This window comes from Eubalaena glacialis, chromosome 3, assembly GCF_028564815.1.
Source record: "Eubalaena glacialis isolate mEubGla1 chromosome 3, mEubGla1.1.hap2.+ XY, whole genome shotgun sequence".
In the NCBI taxonomy this organism is placed as follows: domain Eukaryota; kingdom Metazoa; phylum Chordata; class Mammalia; order Artiodactyla; family Balaenidae; genus Eubalaena; species Eubalaena glacialis.
The window spans coordinates 178,301,938-178,317,688 of record NC_083718.1 but is presented as its reverse complement, the minus strand read 5'-3'; the positions used below and the strand labels follow the sequence as shown (position 1 = coordinate 178,317,688).

The 15,751-nt window shown below is 56.2% G+C and overlaps 1 protein-coding gene across 3 annotated transcripts in view; it reads right to left on the bottom strand.

Annotated features, from left to right (window-relative positions):
* The window catches only part of HSPG2 (heparan sulfate proteoglycan 2), a 101,137-nt gene that overhangs the window by 22,635 nt on the left and 62,751 nt on the right, over positions 1 to 15,751 (bottom strand). The window contains exons 34-57 of one of the 3 annotated variants that reach the window (XM_061184775.1): positions 14,742 to 14,834; positions 14,336 to 14,416; positions 13,881 to 14,111; positions 12,069 to 12,182; positions 10,752 to 10,879; positions 10,527 to 10,613; positions 9,449 to 9,507; positions 9,091 to 9,258; positions 8,827 to 8,937; positions 6,755 to 6,855; positions 6,476 to 6,656; positions 5,469 to 5,594; positions 5,171 to 5,323; positions 4,948 to 5,090; positions 4,484 to 4,619; positions 4,249 to 4,403; positions 3,880 to 4,030; positions 2,975 to 3,144; positions 2,747 to 2,888; positions 2,157 to 2,308; positions 1,844 to 1,979; positions 1,595 to 1,746; positions 303 to 438; positions 15 to 166 (exon numbers count right to left, since the gene is read on the bottom strand). In XM_061184775.1, the coding sequence (XP_061040758.1) occupies positions 15 to 166; positions 303 to 438; positions 1,595 to 1,746; positions 1,844 to 1,979; positions 2,157 to 2,308; positions 2,747 to 2,888; positions 2,975 to 3,144; positions 3,880 to 4,030; positions 4,249 to 4,403; positions 4,484 to 4,619; positions 4,948 to 5,090; positions 5,171 to 5,323; positions 5,469 to 5,594; positions 6,476 to 6,656; positions 6,755 to 6,855; positions 8,827 to 8,937; positions 9,091 to 9,258; positions 9,449 to 9,507; positions 10,527 to 10,613; positions 10,752 to 10,879; positions 12,069 to 12,182; positions 13,881 to 14,111; positions 14,336 to 14,416; positions 14,742 to 14,834 (3,258 nt within the window). The remainder of the gene's footprint in view (positions 1 to 14; positions 167 to 302; positions 439 to 1,594; positions 1,747 to 1,843; positions 1,980 to 2,156; positions 2,309 to 2,746; positions 2,889 to 2,974; positions 3,145 to 3,879; positions 4,031 to 4,248; positions 4,404 to 4,483; positions 4,620 to 4,947; positions 5,091 to 5,170; positions 5,324 to 5,468; positions 5,595 to 6,475; positions 6,657 to 6,754; positions 6,856 to 8,826; positions 8,938 to 9,090; positions 9,259 to 9,448; positions 9,508 to 10,526; positions 10,614 to 10,751; positions 10,880 to 12,068; positions 12,183 to 13,880; positions 14,112 to 14,335; positions 14,417 to 14,741; positions 14,835 to 15,751) is intronic. The other 2 variants (XM_061184776.1, XM_061184777.1) reach the window with 2 other exon arrangements.

Below are 15,751 nucleotides of genomic sequence, written 5' to 3'. Positions count from 1 at the left end.
ACCCCACCTCCTACCTGGTGCCGGGCAGGGAGGCTGCTCCCGCGCTTGTGCCATGTGACCTGGGCGTGGGCCTGCCCAGAAACCAGGCAGTTCAGATCCAAGGTCTGCCCTTCAGCCACGTGTGAGGAGGACGACTCGATCCGGACTGGAGGGGTGACCCCCAGCGCTGGGGACAGAGGGCAGAGGGTCAATCCCCAGCTGGGAGGAGAGGGGGAGGGGAGGGTGTGAGTGAAGGTAGGGATTGCTGGTCTCTGGGGTCCTGCCACTGCTGGAGTGGGAAGCCTCCCCCCAGCACCACTCACCAGGCGCAGAGTCTGCAGACTCAATGGTGACCAGGACGGAGGCTTCCAGGGGCACTGAGCCACCTACCACGCGGCACACATACTCGCCTGAGTCGGCTGGGGACACCTGGTAGAGTCTCAGCAGTGAGCCATGGGTCTGGCCAGAATGAAGGTGAGGTCAGAAGGGGCCCTCTTAGGACCCTCGCACCTATAACCTGCAGCCCTGCCTCACTCTGAGCCTGAGAACTGGCTTTTAGTTCTGTCCTGCTCACGGGTGAAGCGGGTGTCTTGTCCCAGGAGTGAGGGGTGGCCTGGAGGAGCCATGGGGAACTGGGCAAACACTAATACCACACTCCATCAATTCTTAGACACTTTAAAAAAAAAAAAAAGGATGGAGAAGATAACCTGCATATTATTTTTATTTTATTTATTATTATTATTATTTTGGCTGCACTGTGTGGCCTGCGGGATCCCAGCTACCCGACCAGGGACCGAACCCGGGCCCTTGGCAGTGAAAGCATGGAGTCCTAACCACTGGACTGCCACGGAATTCCCTAGACATACTTTTTTAAGTCTCTGAAATCAAGATGCATCTCACAGTGAATTACAATTACAAATGACAGTTTGTTTTTTTTTTCTCCTTAGAGGTACATAAAATAATGGTGCATCTTGCAATCACTGGCATCCTAAATTCTATAAAATATATCAATAATAACAGCTAACGATGGCACTTCCCTCGTGGTCCAGTGATTAAGACTCCGTGCTCCCAATGCAGGGAGCCCGGGTTTGATCCCTGGTCAGGGAACTAGATCCTGCATGCCACAACTAAGATCCCGCATGCCGCAACTAAAGATCCTGCACACCGCAAATAAGACCCAGCGCAGCCAAATGAATAAATAAATAAATAAATATTTTAAAAAAATAGCTAATGATATGACAGTAGTAACAGCTCACAGCACTTTCTATGAGCCAGAGCTCTGAGCACTTTGCATACAAATTAATTCATTTCATCCTTAAGATAATTCTGTAAGGTAGGTACTATTATTACCATTTTACAGATGCTGAAAATACGGTACAGGGAGACTAAGTAATTTGCTGAAGGTCACAAGCGAGGAAGTGGTGGAAGCAGCAGTCACACCTAGGCTGGCTGGTCCTAGAGGCTGGGTTCTAACCATTGCCCCACACACCTGTGCAGTGGGGTCCTAGGCCTCCCCGTCTCAGAGGAGCCTCCAACCCACCCTACCCTTGACCTCCACTCCCCAGTGGCCTCCCTCTTGTTCCCTTCTTGGCCTGTCCATCCTCCGGTCCTGTACCTGGTGCCGGGCGGGAAGGCTGCCCCCGCGCTTGTGCCATGTGACCTGGGCGTGGGCCTGCCTGGGCACCACGCAGTTCAGATCCAGGGTCTGCCCTTCGGCCACATGAGAGGAGGAGGGTTCAATGCGGATGGGCTGGGTGCCACCAGGAGCTGGGGGAGAAGATGGTCACTGGTCAGTCCAGTTCTCTGCAGCTTCCCCCACCTTTCCCCTTTCTCTGTCCAAGCGCAGCCTGGAGGTCCCACTCACGGTAGGCGAAGTTGGCTCCCTGGGTCCTGGTTACCGTGACTGTGATGGAGGCCTCCACACCATTGCTGGCCCGGCAAACATACTCGCCTGCGTCAGCTGGTGACGCCTGGAAGATGTACAGGCGGGAGCCACGGACCTGGACAGCCATGGGCAGGGGTGTGAGAGGGGGGCTTCTCAGAGCTCAGCAGGTACCCCCTACCCTGTTCCTCTGAGCTGGGAACTGACAGCCCCTCAGCTCAGAGGCTGCCCCCGCCGACCCACTGTCCACAGCTTGGCCTGGCTGGCCCCCTCCTGCCTTTCTGCCACTGTGTACCTGGTGCCGGGCGGGGAGGCTGCCTCCACGTTTGTACCACGTGACCGGGGCATGGGCCTGCCCGGGCACCACACAGCTCAGATCCAGGGTCTGCCCCTCGGCCACCGTGGGGGATGAGGATTCGATCCTGACAGGCGGGACGGGTCCTGGGGCTGCGGGGAAAGGGGCGAGGGTAGCAGACGCTCCCCAGAAGAGAAGGCAAGAACTGTTCACCCTGGAGCCAGCTCAGCCTTGTGGGTTTAGTGGCCTGGGCTTGAGGTCCTCGGCTGAGCGACCCTGAGGGGAGGGCTGGGGCAGGAGCCAAGCCTTGCAGAGGGAGTGAGGAAGTGGGAGGGATGTGGATAACTGAGGCAGGAGCAAAAACATGAGTGATGTGGCCAGAGAGAACAGTGATGGGAAGACGGCAGATTACTCAGAGAAGCGGAGTCCTCCTGGGCCGGCCCTGTGGCCAGCCCCAAGGTGGGCTTCCTGCCCCAGTGTGGCTTCCTGCCACCCCCTTCCCCGCGTCAGCAACGGGAGTCACTAGGGCCTCAGCACCTGGGAAGGCTCTCAGCCCCCGCCAGCTTGCCCTGTCACTGGCAGTCACTCACCGGGGATGGAGGCAGTGCCGGAGGCCTCGATGGTGACTAGGACGGAGGTCTCGAGGGGCCCAGAGCCGAGGACTATGTGGCACACGTACTCGCCTGAGTCTGCTGGGGACACCTGGTTCAGCCGCAGCAGCGAGCCGTGGGTCTGAGTGCAAACAGGGAGGGTCAGGAGGGGGCTGGAGCAGCTCCATCCAACCCCTCCAGCGGGCTGGCCCTGGGGGGCTGCTGTACCTGGTGCCGGGCGGGGAGGCTGCCTCCACGTTTGTACCATGTGACCTGGGCGTGGGCCTGCCCGGGCACCACACAGTTCAGATCCAGCGTCTGCCCTTCGGCCACGTGAGAGGAGGACGACTCGATGCGGATGGGCTGGCTACTGCCTGGAGCTGGGGCTCCACCAGGAGCTGGGGCGCAAAGGAGCTGGTCAGAGGCCTGGGCTCCTGAGTCCCAGCCCTGCACCCCTGGAGCAGAGGGCCCTGGAATCTGATCAGGCCCTAGCTTGGGAGGGCAGATGGGAGGCCTTCTAGGGCTGGGACCATGCTTTTCTGCCTCGGCAGGGCCAGCCGGACCCCTCTTTCCCTCTCTGACCTTCAACTTGGAGTTCAAGGCCCATTTGCCTACGCATGACTCCTTGATCTGTGACGAGCTGCTCTGGCTTGCAGGGAACCAGAGTCTTTTAGCGCCCAGGCGGGGCCAAAGGATGCAGACAATAATGCCACAACTCCCTTCTTTAGAGTGCACGCCGTGTACTCACACTACACGGTAGTGCTACTGTCCCCATTTCACACGTGAGGAAACTGAGGCCCCAGAGGTAAAATAACCAGTTCAAGGCTGATAAAGGGTAGGGCCAGGATTTGAACCCAGTTCAGCCTGACTCCCAACTCAGTGTTCAACCCTGACTCTGCTGCTTTTTGATGAATTCTGAAAACAGCACCCTCCCCATGGGGTCCCAGGTAAGTCAGGTCAACCTGTCCCCACCCTCAGTCCCCTCATCTCTCCTTGAAGGGAGTGGAGGGTTGAAGCCTGCCTGGAGCGCCTCTTCTTGTCCTGATGGCATCGAAGAGACCACAGGCACCATCCTTGGGAACAGAGGGGAGGTCGGAGGGCTCGGCCCCCACCCAGCCCCACTGGCCCCTCACCTGGGGTGTAGCTAGGGCCCCAATGGCTGCCGTGGAGGACAGAGACGATGATGGAGGCCTCCTTGGGGCCTGACTCATTCTCCACTCGGCACACGTATTCTCCAGAATCAGCTGGTGAGACGTGGGGCAGCCGCAGCCGGGAGCCATGCACCTGGGCCGGGTAAGGACAGAGGCATGTGAGGATGGGGAGAGGCCGCGGTCAGCACTCCCTCTGCGCCTCAGTGCCTGCCTCTGCTCGGAGCCGCCCCACATGGGAAGCGGAAGAGGGAGGGAAATAAGGGCAGACCCTGCTCGTGCAGAGTGCAGAGTGCCAGGCTGTGTGAAGGACCACCCCCAGGTCCCCTGCCACGGGCTCAGGGGCCCCCGTACCTGGGTGTGGGGAGGCAGGCTGCCCCCTCGCTTGTACCACGTGATCTGGGTGTGGGCCAGCCCTGTCACCATGCAGTTGAGGTCCAGTGTCTGCCCTTCAGTCACGGAAGGTGATGAGGACTCAATCCTCACTGGCGGGATGCTGGCACCTAAGGCTGGGAGCAGAGGGGGAGTGAGTAGGCCTCGGGGGGACCCTGGCTTGCCCTCCCACTCCTTCAGCCCCAAGGCCCCGCACCTGGAAGGACGACCACTTGGATCCGGGCCTGTGCGGTGCCCGCGGGGCTGGTGGCCACGCAGAGGTAGAAGCCGGCGTCGGCGGTAGTGATGGCTGGGATGAGCAGCGTGGCGATGTCTGTGCGCTCAGACCGGGCCTGCCACACAGCGAGAAGGGTCAGCCGCCCGAGGGGCCGAGGCAGCCTGGCAAGGGCTAGCCAGGGAGGAGGGCAGGAGGAGGGGGCATAAAGAGTAGAGGCAAGCTCCGAGCCAATATTAGGGCCCCAGTTGGGCACCAAGGAGGGCGGAGCCAGGCAGCAGAGCAGGAGGCTGATGGCTGCCACCCGCCGGGACGCACGGAGCGGGAGGTCTGAGCAGGGCACCATCTTGGAAGTGAAGGGAACCAGAAGAGGAGATTGGAGGGGCAGGTGGCAAGTGCTGGGACTCCGCTGAGCCCGTGGGCCTGGCCCGGACGGATATCCTCACCTGTGGGGGGAGGCTGCCCCCCTCCTTCCTCCAGGTGATGGTGGCGCTGGGCACACCCGCAGCCCTGCAGTACAGCCTGACGCTGCGGCCTTCATGTACCTGGGTCCTCTCTGGACTCACCTGGACCCTAGGCCCGCTGCCCCCTGCAGACAGAGCCCTGTGAGAACACCTCTCTGGGCCGCCATGAGCTCCCAACCGCCCACCTTCAGCCCCGTCCTCTCACCGTGCACGTGGAGCACGGCCCTGGCCACGTGCTGCCCGGCGCTGCTGTGGGCGCGACACAGGTACTGGGCTTGATCCGAGGGCTCGACGGCTGGCAGGCGCAGGATGCCGCCATGGATTTGGGCCTTCTGAGGGAGCTGGCCACCGGGGCCCCCTGACATGGAGAGGTGGGGTCAGCACCCACTGGGATTGGCATTGCCAGGCCCCCCAGGGGTTGAAGTCCACAGCCTAGAGTCCTGCCGCTGGCCCCCACATGCAGGAGAGCCAGGCCCAGACTGTCATTCCCGCCGCGGCCTCACCTGTCCACTCGAGGGTGGGCGTGGGGTTCCCTGTGGCAGTGCAGCGGAACTCAGCCAGCTGCCCAGGCTGCACTGTGAGCTGCGGCGGGTGGATGGAGACCACGGGGGCAGACGGGGTGGCCGAGGCTGACGAGGGAGGAGGAAGCGTACGTGGTCACGGTGGGGAGGGACCCACGGCAACAGCCTCCTTGCCGCTCTCTTTGCTTCCACTCTATCCCCTCGTGGCCATAGAACAGCCAGAGGGAGCCTTTAAAATGTCAATGGGGGGAATTCCCTGGTGGTCCAGGGATTAAGACTCTGCTCTTTCACTGCTGAAGGCGCGGGTTCGATCCCTGGTCGGGGAACTAAGATCCCGCATGCCACATGGCGTGGCCAAAAAAAAAAAAAAAAATGTCAGTGGGGTCTTGTTACTTCTCCACTTAAGACCTGTCCGTGGCTTTTAGAACAAAATCTGAATTCTCTGCTGTGACCCACTGCGTGTACTCACCTCTGCCCACATCTTCAAGTCTCTCACCCACCCTCCCCTCCATGGCTCCAGCCACGCTGGCCTTGCGTCCCTCAAACACATCAACATGCTCCTGCCTCAGGGCCTTTGCACATGCTGCTTCGTCCGCCAGCTCTTATGTGGCCGAACACCTTCTCTTTCCTTCAGTTCTCAGCTGAGATGTCACCTCCTCAGAGAGGCCCTCCCCAACCACCCCACGGAGAATAGCTCACCCTTCTCCCACCTCATTTCTCACTTTCCTATCACTCTGTTTACTCCTGTCCCAGCACTGGTCACCCGTGTAATTATGTTGTTTGTCCACTTGTTCCCTACAGAACATGGAGGGCAGGAGGGCAGAGCTCCTGTTTGTCCCCTCCCACCCCTGTTTCTTCAGAGTCTAGGCCAGGACCTGCCATACTGTAGTTCAGAAACTGCCAGCTGAATGAAGGAATAGTCACTGGTCTTGGTGGGTGTGGAGGAAGGCCAGGACTGGGTGGGTCAGGCATGGACATGAACAGTGTACCTTGCACGTGCAGCGTGGCTGTGCCCTGGTCCATGGCGAACATGTTGGAGCCGGTGCACACGTAGGTGCCCGCGTCACTCGGCTGTACACTGCGAATGGTCAGGATACCGTTGAAATCCATGGCTCGGGCTGGCAGTTTCCCATTATGCAGGCGAGTCCACACCAGGGTGTAAGCCGGAGACTGCAGGCAGGACAAGGGAGATGGGGTGGGGGTCCGGGTGGGGCTTGGAGACCCCAGAAGACAGATCCTCACTGATGCCCACTCCCTGCCCCGCCCACCTTGCTCTTGGCTGTGCAGATGAAGGTGACGTCGGTTCCGGGACGCACGCTCTGGCTCCGCTGCTCTTCCACCGTCACCGTGATGGGCTTGCTGGGAGCCTCTGCCGGGACGGGAGTTCCCCCAGTGAGCTGGGTGCTGGCCAGGCCGCTGTGCTGTGGCCACTTTCTCTCCCTCTTCATCACCCCATCCGGATGTCACTTCCTTCCCAGTCTGGCTTAGATTCCATTCCACTCCCTGGCACCGCCCTCCCTCATCCTGGCCGAAACCCATCATCTACTTTCTTCCTGCTGGCACTGAGCACCCAGCAGGCTGTGATCAGAGAACATCACACCATGATCCCCTTGGCTCCAATTCATGATCACAGACCACAAATGAGCTCTTAACACTTCACACTTCACTCCAACTGGGCTTCTCTGTCTGGTTTGAGTTTCTATCTTCCCAAACAACCATTTCACACTTGCTCCCAACTTCTCCATCCTCCTGAAACCCCCTTCCACTTCCATGGCTTCAACTCACACTTCTTGAGAGAATTGAAACAATTAGGAATTTTCCACGTTCCCAAATCTACCCACCTCCCTCCTTCCTGGTCCCTGAGGGATGAGACTTCTCCCCACCTCCCACCCCACCTCAACTCCCTTTCCTGAGTGCTGGAGCCCCTCCCAAGGACCCCTTCCCCCTGCTGTGCCCTCTCCTTTCCTTCCCCATGGGATCATTCTGCTCCACAGACAAATGTGTTCTAGAATTTCCCATCTCTGAAAATGCCCCCTTGACCCTATACACCCCTCAGCTACTGCCCCATTTCTTGGCCTCCCTTCAGAGCCAAGAGTCTTGAAAGAGTTGTCTACACTGGCTGCCTTCCCATACCTTCTTTGCCTCACTCCCATCCAGTCTCTACCCCTTCTCTCCACTGCAAACCGCTCTTGTCAAAGCATGACCTCCAAGGGTTATTTCTCTGTCTGTAGCTGACTTTCCCGGGGCATCCGGTGAGGCCGGCCACTCTCTCTGGGAAGTCGTTTCCCCTCTTGACTTCCAACTCACCACCTCCCCCGGCCTCCTCCTGTCTACTGGCTGCCCCTGCTCACTCTCTTGCTGTCCTCCCTCCTCCATTTGTTCCAGTTGGAGCTCCTTGGGGCTCTGTTCTGGGCCCTGTCCTCGAGCTACACTCTCCTGGGTAATTTCATCCTGCCCCATCCCTATGCCAACAGCTCCCAAATTCATTTCTCTGGCCAGGGCCTCTTTCCTGAGTTCCAGATTCACATATCCAAATGCCCACCTGATGTACCTACTTCAATGTTTCCCCAAGCTTCTCAAACTTTAACAAGTCCAAAACCAAACTTGTGGTTCCCTCGGACCTGTTGGTGGCAGGTGTTGCTGGTGCCCCACCCACGTCCCCTCGTCACTCCAGAACCAACCTGCCTGACTTCTGCAGCCGCTGCATTTCTTTGCATGAGGGTTTTCTCAGGCCACTGGTGACCACTGTGTCTGCCCATGAGGTGGGACAGAATGCAGGGGAATCGATGCTACTGGAGCAGGCCCCAGTCAGTGACTGATACGAGCTGGTGTGCACATACCCCAGCTCTCTTGGCCCTAGGGTGGAGGGCAGGGGGACTCCAAGCAGCATGTTTTACTCTGGAGTTTCCCGGGGCTGCCTCGGCTGCGTTCAGTAACAACTGCTCTAGGTGGTAATGTGCTCAATGACACACCGTTTATTGGATGCCTTCTCTTCCCTGTTTCATTTCATTTCCCAAATAAACTATGTACACACAAATCCTTGCCTCAGCCTCTGCTTTTGGCGGAGCCCAAATGAAGATGCCCTCCCGTTGGATCCTCTCTCATCTCAGTAAATGGCACTCTGCCCAGCTGCTGGAATCCAGACCCCTAGGCTTTTCTCTCTCCCTCGATGACCAGACTCAAGTCCTGCCAGTTCTGCCTCTAACATCAGCCTTGACCCATCACCCCTTTCCATCTTCCTGGCCAGTGTCCTCGTCCACCATCCCCTCTGGTAGATGGTCTGCAGTTTGCAGCCCATCCCAGGACAGGCAGTCTTGTGGACAGAGGAGTAGAAACTCACCAGTGACCAGCAGCTCCGCCCGGCTGGTGTTGGCATGATGGAGATTACGACAGGTACAAATGTAGACTCCAGCATCTGAAGGCTGGACGCTGGGGAAGTGGAGCTCGGAGCCTGGTGGCAAGGAGATGGGAGCTCATCAGTACAGATGCACCCCTCTTCCCACCCAGTCCTGCGTGTGGGTGCCTACAGGATCTCAGTAGGGCAGGGACAGACCTGTGCCTCCCTTTCCATTGGAATGGCCAAGGGGCCTGGGGCCATGTGTACCTTGATGTCGCTGCTGGGTGCTGCTGGGCAAGGGCCGCCCATCTTCACGAGACCAGTAAAAGTAGTGGGGTGGGCTCCCACTGACCTGGCACCGCAGGGAGTGGGGACCACCTTGGGGTACTATGCTCCGAGTTGGTTGGACCTGGACCACCAGCGGGGCTTGGTCTGCTGGGGGAGGGACAGGAGAGGCCATTCAGGCAGGAGGCCCCCAGCATGTACCATTGTCTCAGATATCTCTGCCCTCCCAAAGACTCACGTGCCCCACCCTTCACCCTGTTCCCCAGACCTAGTATCTCTCACATTCCCTGGGTCCCCTGCCTTGCCCATCACCTCGACCCAAGACCATGGTCCCACTTACCCCGTGGCAGGCACTGGCCCCCTCGCACATTGGGGTTACCCACGTATCCTGGGGCACACCTGTAAGGAGGAACAAGGACCAGCTGTGTCAGACCCCAGGGGACCCAGTGCCTCATAGTGGACTTGGGGAGCCAGAAGCTCAGCTCTCTGCCCAGTATGGGGTGAAGAAACTCTGAGCTCTGGAAGGACTTCAGAGACCAAAAAAGCCCCACCACAGGGCCTCTGGGAGCTGAGAAAGGGGAGTGTGAGGAAATGTCAGTAGGTTGGATTCAGGGAAACATTCATTCAACAAATGTTTATTAAGCAACTATGATGCAAGGTTATTGAAACATAACAGTAAACATGATAAAGTCCTTGCTCTTATGAAACTGACTTGTTGGGAAACTAACATGGAAACTATGTAAATGAGAGTGATGGACATCTATGGGGGTTGTGAGGGCATGGTGGGGGGGCACTAATCTAGTCCTGAGAATCAGGAGGCTTCCCAGAGGATGGGACTGCTGAGCTGCTATATTCCCTTGGAGCAGACTGTACTCTGCAGAGAACTTATCACTGTTTTAACTATGTATTTGTATGATTACTTGCCATCTTGTCTCCCATTATAGTTGGGAAACTCTATAAGGGCTGAGACTGAATCTGTTTTGCTCATTACTTTATTTCCAACACCTTGGCACACTGCATGGCACACAGTAGATGCTCAATAAAAATGTGCTGAATGAGGGAATAAAGCTGAGCCTTGAAGGCTAAACAGGAGTTAGCCAGGAACAGGCGGTTTGAGGGTGAAGAATGTTCCATGAAGAGGAAATAGCACATGCAAAGAAATGAACATGAAGAAGTCAAGAAATGAAGCCCAGCTAGAGTACAGAGTTGGGTGTCAGAAGTGGGATGAGACTGAAGAGTGATAAAGCTACCTAAGGAGCTTGGGCTGGTCCCAAGGGCAATGGGGAATCTTGGAAGGGTTTTGAGCAGGGGAGGGACATGATCCTGGTAGGGACCTTTCTGAGCAACATCATCCAGGACTCTCACCTAGGAGTCTACCATATGCCCCCTCCCTTCATCCCTCCTATTTGCAAACTTACTGCTCACAGTACTGGCCAGTGTAGCCAGGTTCACAGGCTGTGCAGCGGTATCCACCAGCTCCCAGGCTTTCACAGGTGCGGGAGAACCTGGGATAAGAGGCAAAGGTCAGGCCATGGGACGCCCACTCCCCACCCTGTTCCCTCCACTTCTCCCCCAAAAGTCAGTTCAATGCCCTCCACTCCCCAGTGGGAGTTCTTCCTTGAGCCTTGAGCAAGGGCACCCACATGTTCTCTGGGTTGGTCAGTGGGCAGGCACAGGGCTGGCAGTCCTCAGGTGTTCCAGCCGTGGCGTCTCCATAGTAGCCAGGTGCACACAGCTCGCAGAACTCCCCGGCGGCGTTGTGCTGGCATTGCTGCGAGGCACAAGGATGTCAGCTACTTGCTATTTGTCAAAATTTACCAAAAACTGTACAATTTTGTAATCTCTTGATCTCGAAATTCCATGTTTGTGAGCTTATCTTAAAGAGACAGTCATAGAGGGGCACAATGATTTCACTACAGGATGTTCATCTCAGTGGTGTTTATAAAAGCAAAATGCTGGAAACAAACCATGAAAAAAGAACTGAGAAAATTAAAAAGAGCACCCATCCAAATAGCTATCAAAAAGGATGATACTGATTCCATTTCTTACATTTTTCTACCTAAATACCTGTAATATCAGAGGAAAGTCCCAACGTGAGTATGTGGGGGCGGAGTTTTGGGAATAAGCGCTTCATCGTAAAAACGTGTGTGGGTTTTATGTTTTCCTCCAAAGAGATCCATGTTTCTTTTATTAACGTAGCATATTCCTCATTCCATATTTAGCTTGTGGCTCTGTCAACCCCTGGTCCTTGACCACATACCCTGGACAGCTATACATACACCACTCCGAAAAGTTCAGTTATAAAAAACTACTGAAATATTCAAAGACGTCATGAACTTGTAAGTGAAAAAAGTTGATCATAAAACACAGTGATCCTATGGTTATTTGTAAAACGAAAGGTATATTAATCTGCATAAATATTTGCCTAGAAAAAGAGCAAAAGAGCTCCACAGTCTAACATTGACAGTAATTACCTCCAGATGGTAGGATTTCAGGGAATTTTTACTTTCTTTTTAAGTTATCTCTATAGTCTGATTCTTCTACAGAAAACATGTGTCACTTTGGTGATAAGAAATAGCAGGAACCAAAGTTTTCTTTTCTTTTTTTTTTGGCCATGCCATGCGGCTTGAGGAATCTTAGTTCCCCGACCAGGGACTGAACCCATGCCCGGTGCAGTGGAAGCGTGGAGTCCTAACCACTGGACCGCCAGGGAATTCCCCCAAAGTTTTCTTTATAAGGAAGGATGTTACTCCATAGTTCTGGCCACCCCACCATGCCTGCAACCCCTCGATGCCCAGACCTGCTGGACCAGGCGCTTTTCCCCATAGGATGTGCCCCACGACCTTGCCCCTGGATCTGGGTCTATCCAAACCAAACCCCTCCCTATCCCACAGCCAGCCCTGACACCTCACCCAGGCCCAGCCAAGCTGACCCCTGCCCTGGCCCTGCTTGCATCTTACCGAGCAGGCCCCCGTCTCTGGGTGGCACAGGTCTGAGTGGCCATTGCATTCGCACAGCTCACAGTGGCCAAGGTAGAGTCCACTCCCAGTGCGTGTGTAGCCTGGGGCACAGTCCTGGGGGTAGAGAGGAGAGTTGGTCTCTGTCTCCATTGTGGTCCCACCCCGAGACAGCAGACCTAGAACCCCTCTCCTCCATCCCCCCTCCACCATCTAGACTCCCACTGGCTCTTGGCAGGGAAATTCCAGGCCCAGCTCTCCACCCCAGCATCCTCTCTTGGTAGCTCTCCTCCCCCATCTTCACTTTCCCAACAGTCCAGAGCTGGGACAGTGTCGCCCCCATCCTGCCTGGCATCTCCAGTCACTCTGGATATACTGAAATAATAGTTCATTCTTAATGGAGAACCCTTCTCCAGCCCCAGGACTTCATCCCTGAAAATTCTTCTGGCAGGGTCTTTATTGAAAAACGTAACCCTGAGATGGAAAAAGGGAGTTCAGGAGACCTGGATTTGGAATGAGTCCACGAAGACCTTTATGATTATGTTTACATTTGCTCAGTAAAGTGAAAGAGGCAGCACCCGTATAACCAAGGATGTTTTTACACATCCTAAGTGAGTAATCATGGGTTCTGAAAATAATGAATTTCTATTCGCTGCCCCTTCTTTGAAATCTCTCCAGGCCCTCGCTCCCCGACCATTTCAAATGGATGTTTATAAATCTGTTTTGCTTCACTGTGGAAAACGTGCACCAAGGATTCTGCTTTCCCCAGGGGTTCTCCTTCAAAATGTGTTAAATTTTATAACTTCAAGGGACATGAAGTTCATCTATTTGGATTTGAAAGTTCTTGTGGACACAGCAGAGGTGCACAGATGTAAAGCTGCAGAGATGTGGACTTCCCACTGGGACTTCCTCGGTTGGGTGGGGGGCTAGCTGTTTCCACACTTGACCTCCCTGCCACCCACTTGGCATTGCAGCCCTGCCCCCTTCCCTCCTGCGATCCCCCTTCCCCAGTTCCACATTCATTCATCAAATGTTAACTGGTTGCCTGCTTCGTGCCTAGGGATTCAGCCTGCTTCGTGCCTAGGGCTTCAGTCAGCTCAGGCCCTGCCCTCGTGTTCACAGTCTCCAGCTGAACCCTGCAAATGTTCTTGGAGTCCCTCCAACTGCCTGCCCTCTCTTCCACCCCCTACTGCTCTTCCCTCCCGATAGGACTCACTGTCTCTCCCCCGCCCCATCCATCTCATTCACTGGGGGCAGAGGAATTTTCCTGGGGTTCAGTTCCGACCCCAGCACTCCCTCAGCAGCTTGGCAGTCCCTGCTGGAGGGAGCCTTGCTCCAGGCCTGAGGAGGCACCCCCACTCAGCTTTCCAGGGGTGACCCTTCTGCGTCGCAGGCTATGTCCCCACACATTCCTCCTTCTGAACTTCTGCGTATTCGGCCCTCCCTGCCTAGAATGCTACTCCAATCCACGCTGTTCACCACTCTGAGGCATTTCCACGCTCGCTTTGGGCTAATTTGTGTCTCTGTCTCTCTGTCTCTGGCGGGCATCCTGGGAACAAGAGCTGGGTCTTAACCTCTGCAGAGTGTAGCTATGTGCCCTTGGGTAAGCTGTGCACCCTTCAGCGCCTCATTTTTAAAAAAATCTGTTAAAAGGGGACAATTACACATCTCTCAGTGCTGTTGGGAAGAATAAACGAGATGTTGCTGAGTACATTAAAGTTATGACAGTGATCACAGGTGGCCATGGAAATCCCAGTTGACTGCTTGCTTATCCAGCTGTGTTAGCGCAGAGGCATCTGGGCCGGTCACACTCACCTGGCAGGACGAGCCGACATAGCCCGGGGGGCAGCGGCATTCCTCCACCTCAAGGGCCCGGGGTCCCTCTGAGGGCCCGGGCTGGGCGACCTCCAGGCTGACCGCGCTGATGCTGGCTGCTAGCGGCATCGAGGAGAACGTGGCCCGGACCAGGAGCTCGTCCAGGTCAGCCAGTGCCATCAGGAGGTGCTCACGGGTGGCTGGCTGCCCATCAGGCCGGCGCCAGAATTCCTGGGTTGGTGGGGGAAGACAGCAAATGAGGGTGAGGGGCGTTGGGTTTTGTGTGCTGTTGCTGCAGTGCCCCCAGCCCCAACTCCTGCCTTCCAGGCACTGGCCAAGGACTGTTAGCTGAGGATGGGGGTAGTGAGAGGCAGTGTAGCTGGCGTCAAAGCCAGGCTCCAAAGCAGGGTGGAGGGTGCAGAGGGTCAGACATGGTGTGGCCGAGTGCCTCTCACCTCTCGGAAAATGATCTCGTAGCTCTTCCTCTCCGGGCCCTGCAGCGCTGGCTGGGAGGCCACCAGCATGATGTTGTTGCCCTGGGGAGACACGAGTGGGCTTGGGAGGGGAACTGAGGGGCTCTCGGGGATAGTGGGCTCCTCTCCCAATCCCAGTCTCCTACCTCTCCAATCTCCCAAGCTCATGTACCCAAAGGAGTCAGGTACATGCCCACTACCCCATCTTCCAGCAGCTGGGCCTCTGCCTACAGAGTGTCCAAACAGATGGTGGGGCGGGGGCATGGGCCTAACTAGTGGGTGGGTGCCAGGCCAGCTGAGTGCTGGACTGAAAGGAAAGAAACACTGAGGGTACCCCCAGCCCCCACCTTCCCCTTTTGCCCACTCGGTGTGGAACCCATGTGCTCACCGTGATCTGGACATCAGGGTCAGACAGCGGGCTGCCCTGGGCCCCCGCTGTGTAGGAGAGGGTGTACCGCAGCTTTCCGCCATAGGCTGCCACCTGCAAGAGGCAAGCCCTGCAGTCACAACCTGACTCTGCCCTCCTCTGGGGTGTGTGCGACCAGACAGGTGAGGGGGCGGAGCCTCTGGAGGCCTTTCTGCACCCGTGCTGTCCTCCCCACCCAACCAGAGGCCGGAGATTGCCTAAGTGACAGGACATCTATCAGTTCCTTCACAGTCTCAGACCTGGTGGCAGTGACCCTGAGAAGCCTCTGTTCTGTTTTACGGGGTTCCCCATTTCCCATTGTCTCACGATCCCAGCAAACAAGCTCCAAGTCCCTTCCATTAAAGGAATTTCCCCTAAAGCAGACAGGGGTAATGACTGTGACCACCACAGGGAGGTTGCAGAAGGTTCAAAAGTTCTCAGCCATGGCGGGGGCAAGGGGATGCTGAAAGTTGCCCCTCAGAACTCTTGCCTCCTGGGCAGGTGGTTTTTGTTTGTTTGCTCAGAGTCCATTTCCCCCGTTGTTTTGCAAACTGTAGTCCTGGTTTCCTTTAAAGGAAACTATGTTCTACAGGCAGCCTGTGTGGTTTGAGGGGCCCGGCCCCTCCTCCTCTAAAGTGGAGACATGAGCCAGGTCTGGCCAATCTGCACATTCCACCACTCCCCCTCTCTGCTCCAGCAGGGATGAACATGTGAACCTGGTACTTCTGCCCTTTCTACTGGAACAGAAAAACCCCCTTTACTAGTCAGATTGGAAGCTGGAGAATGATGCCAGCTGAGATAAAGTCCTAATGAGCTCCTGGATCGAGCCATGCCTGATACCGACTATCTTTGGGCTTTGTACTTTCATGAGCCAATAGATTCCTCGTTGCGGGCAAGCCAGCTGGACTCGGGTTTCCTATTGCTCACAACTGGAAGAGCCTTATGTTTGCTGCTGGGGGCTTCCACTTGGGCAGCCAAGGCCCCAGCTCTGC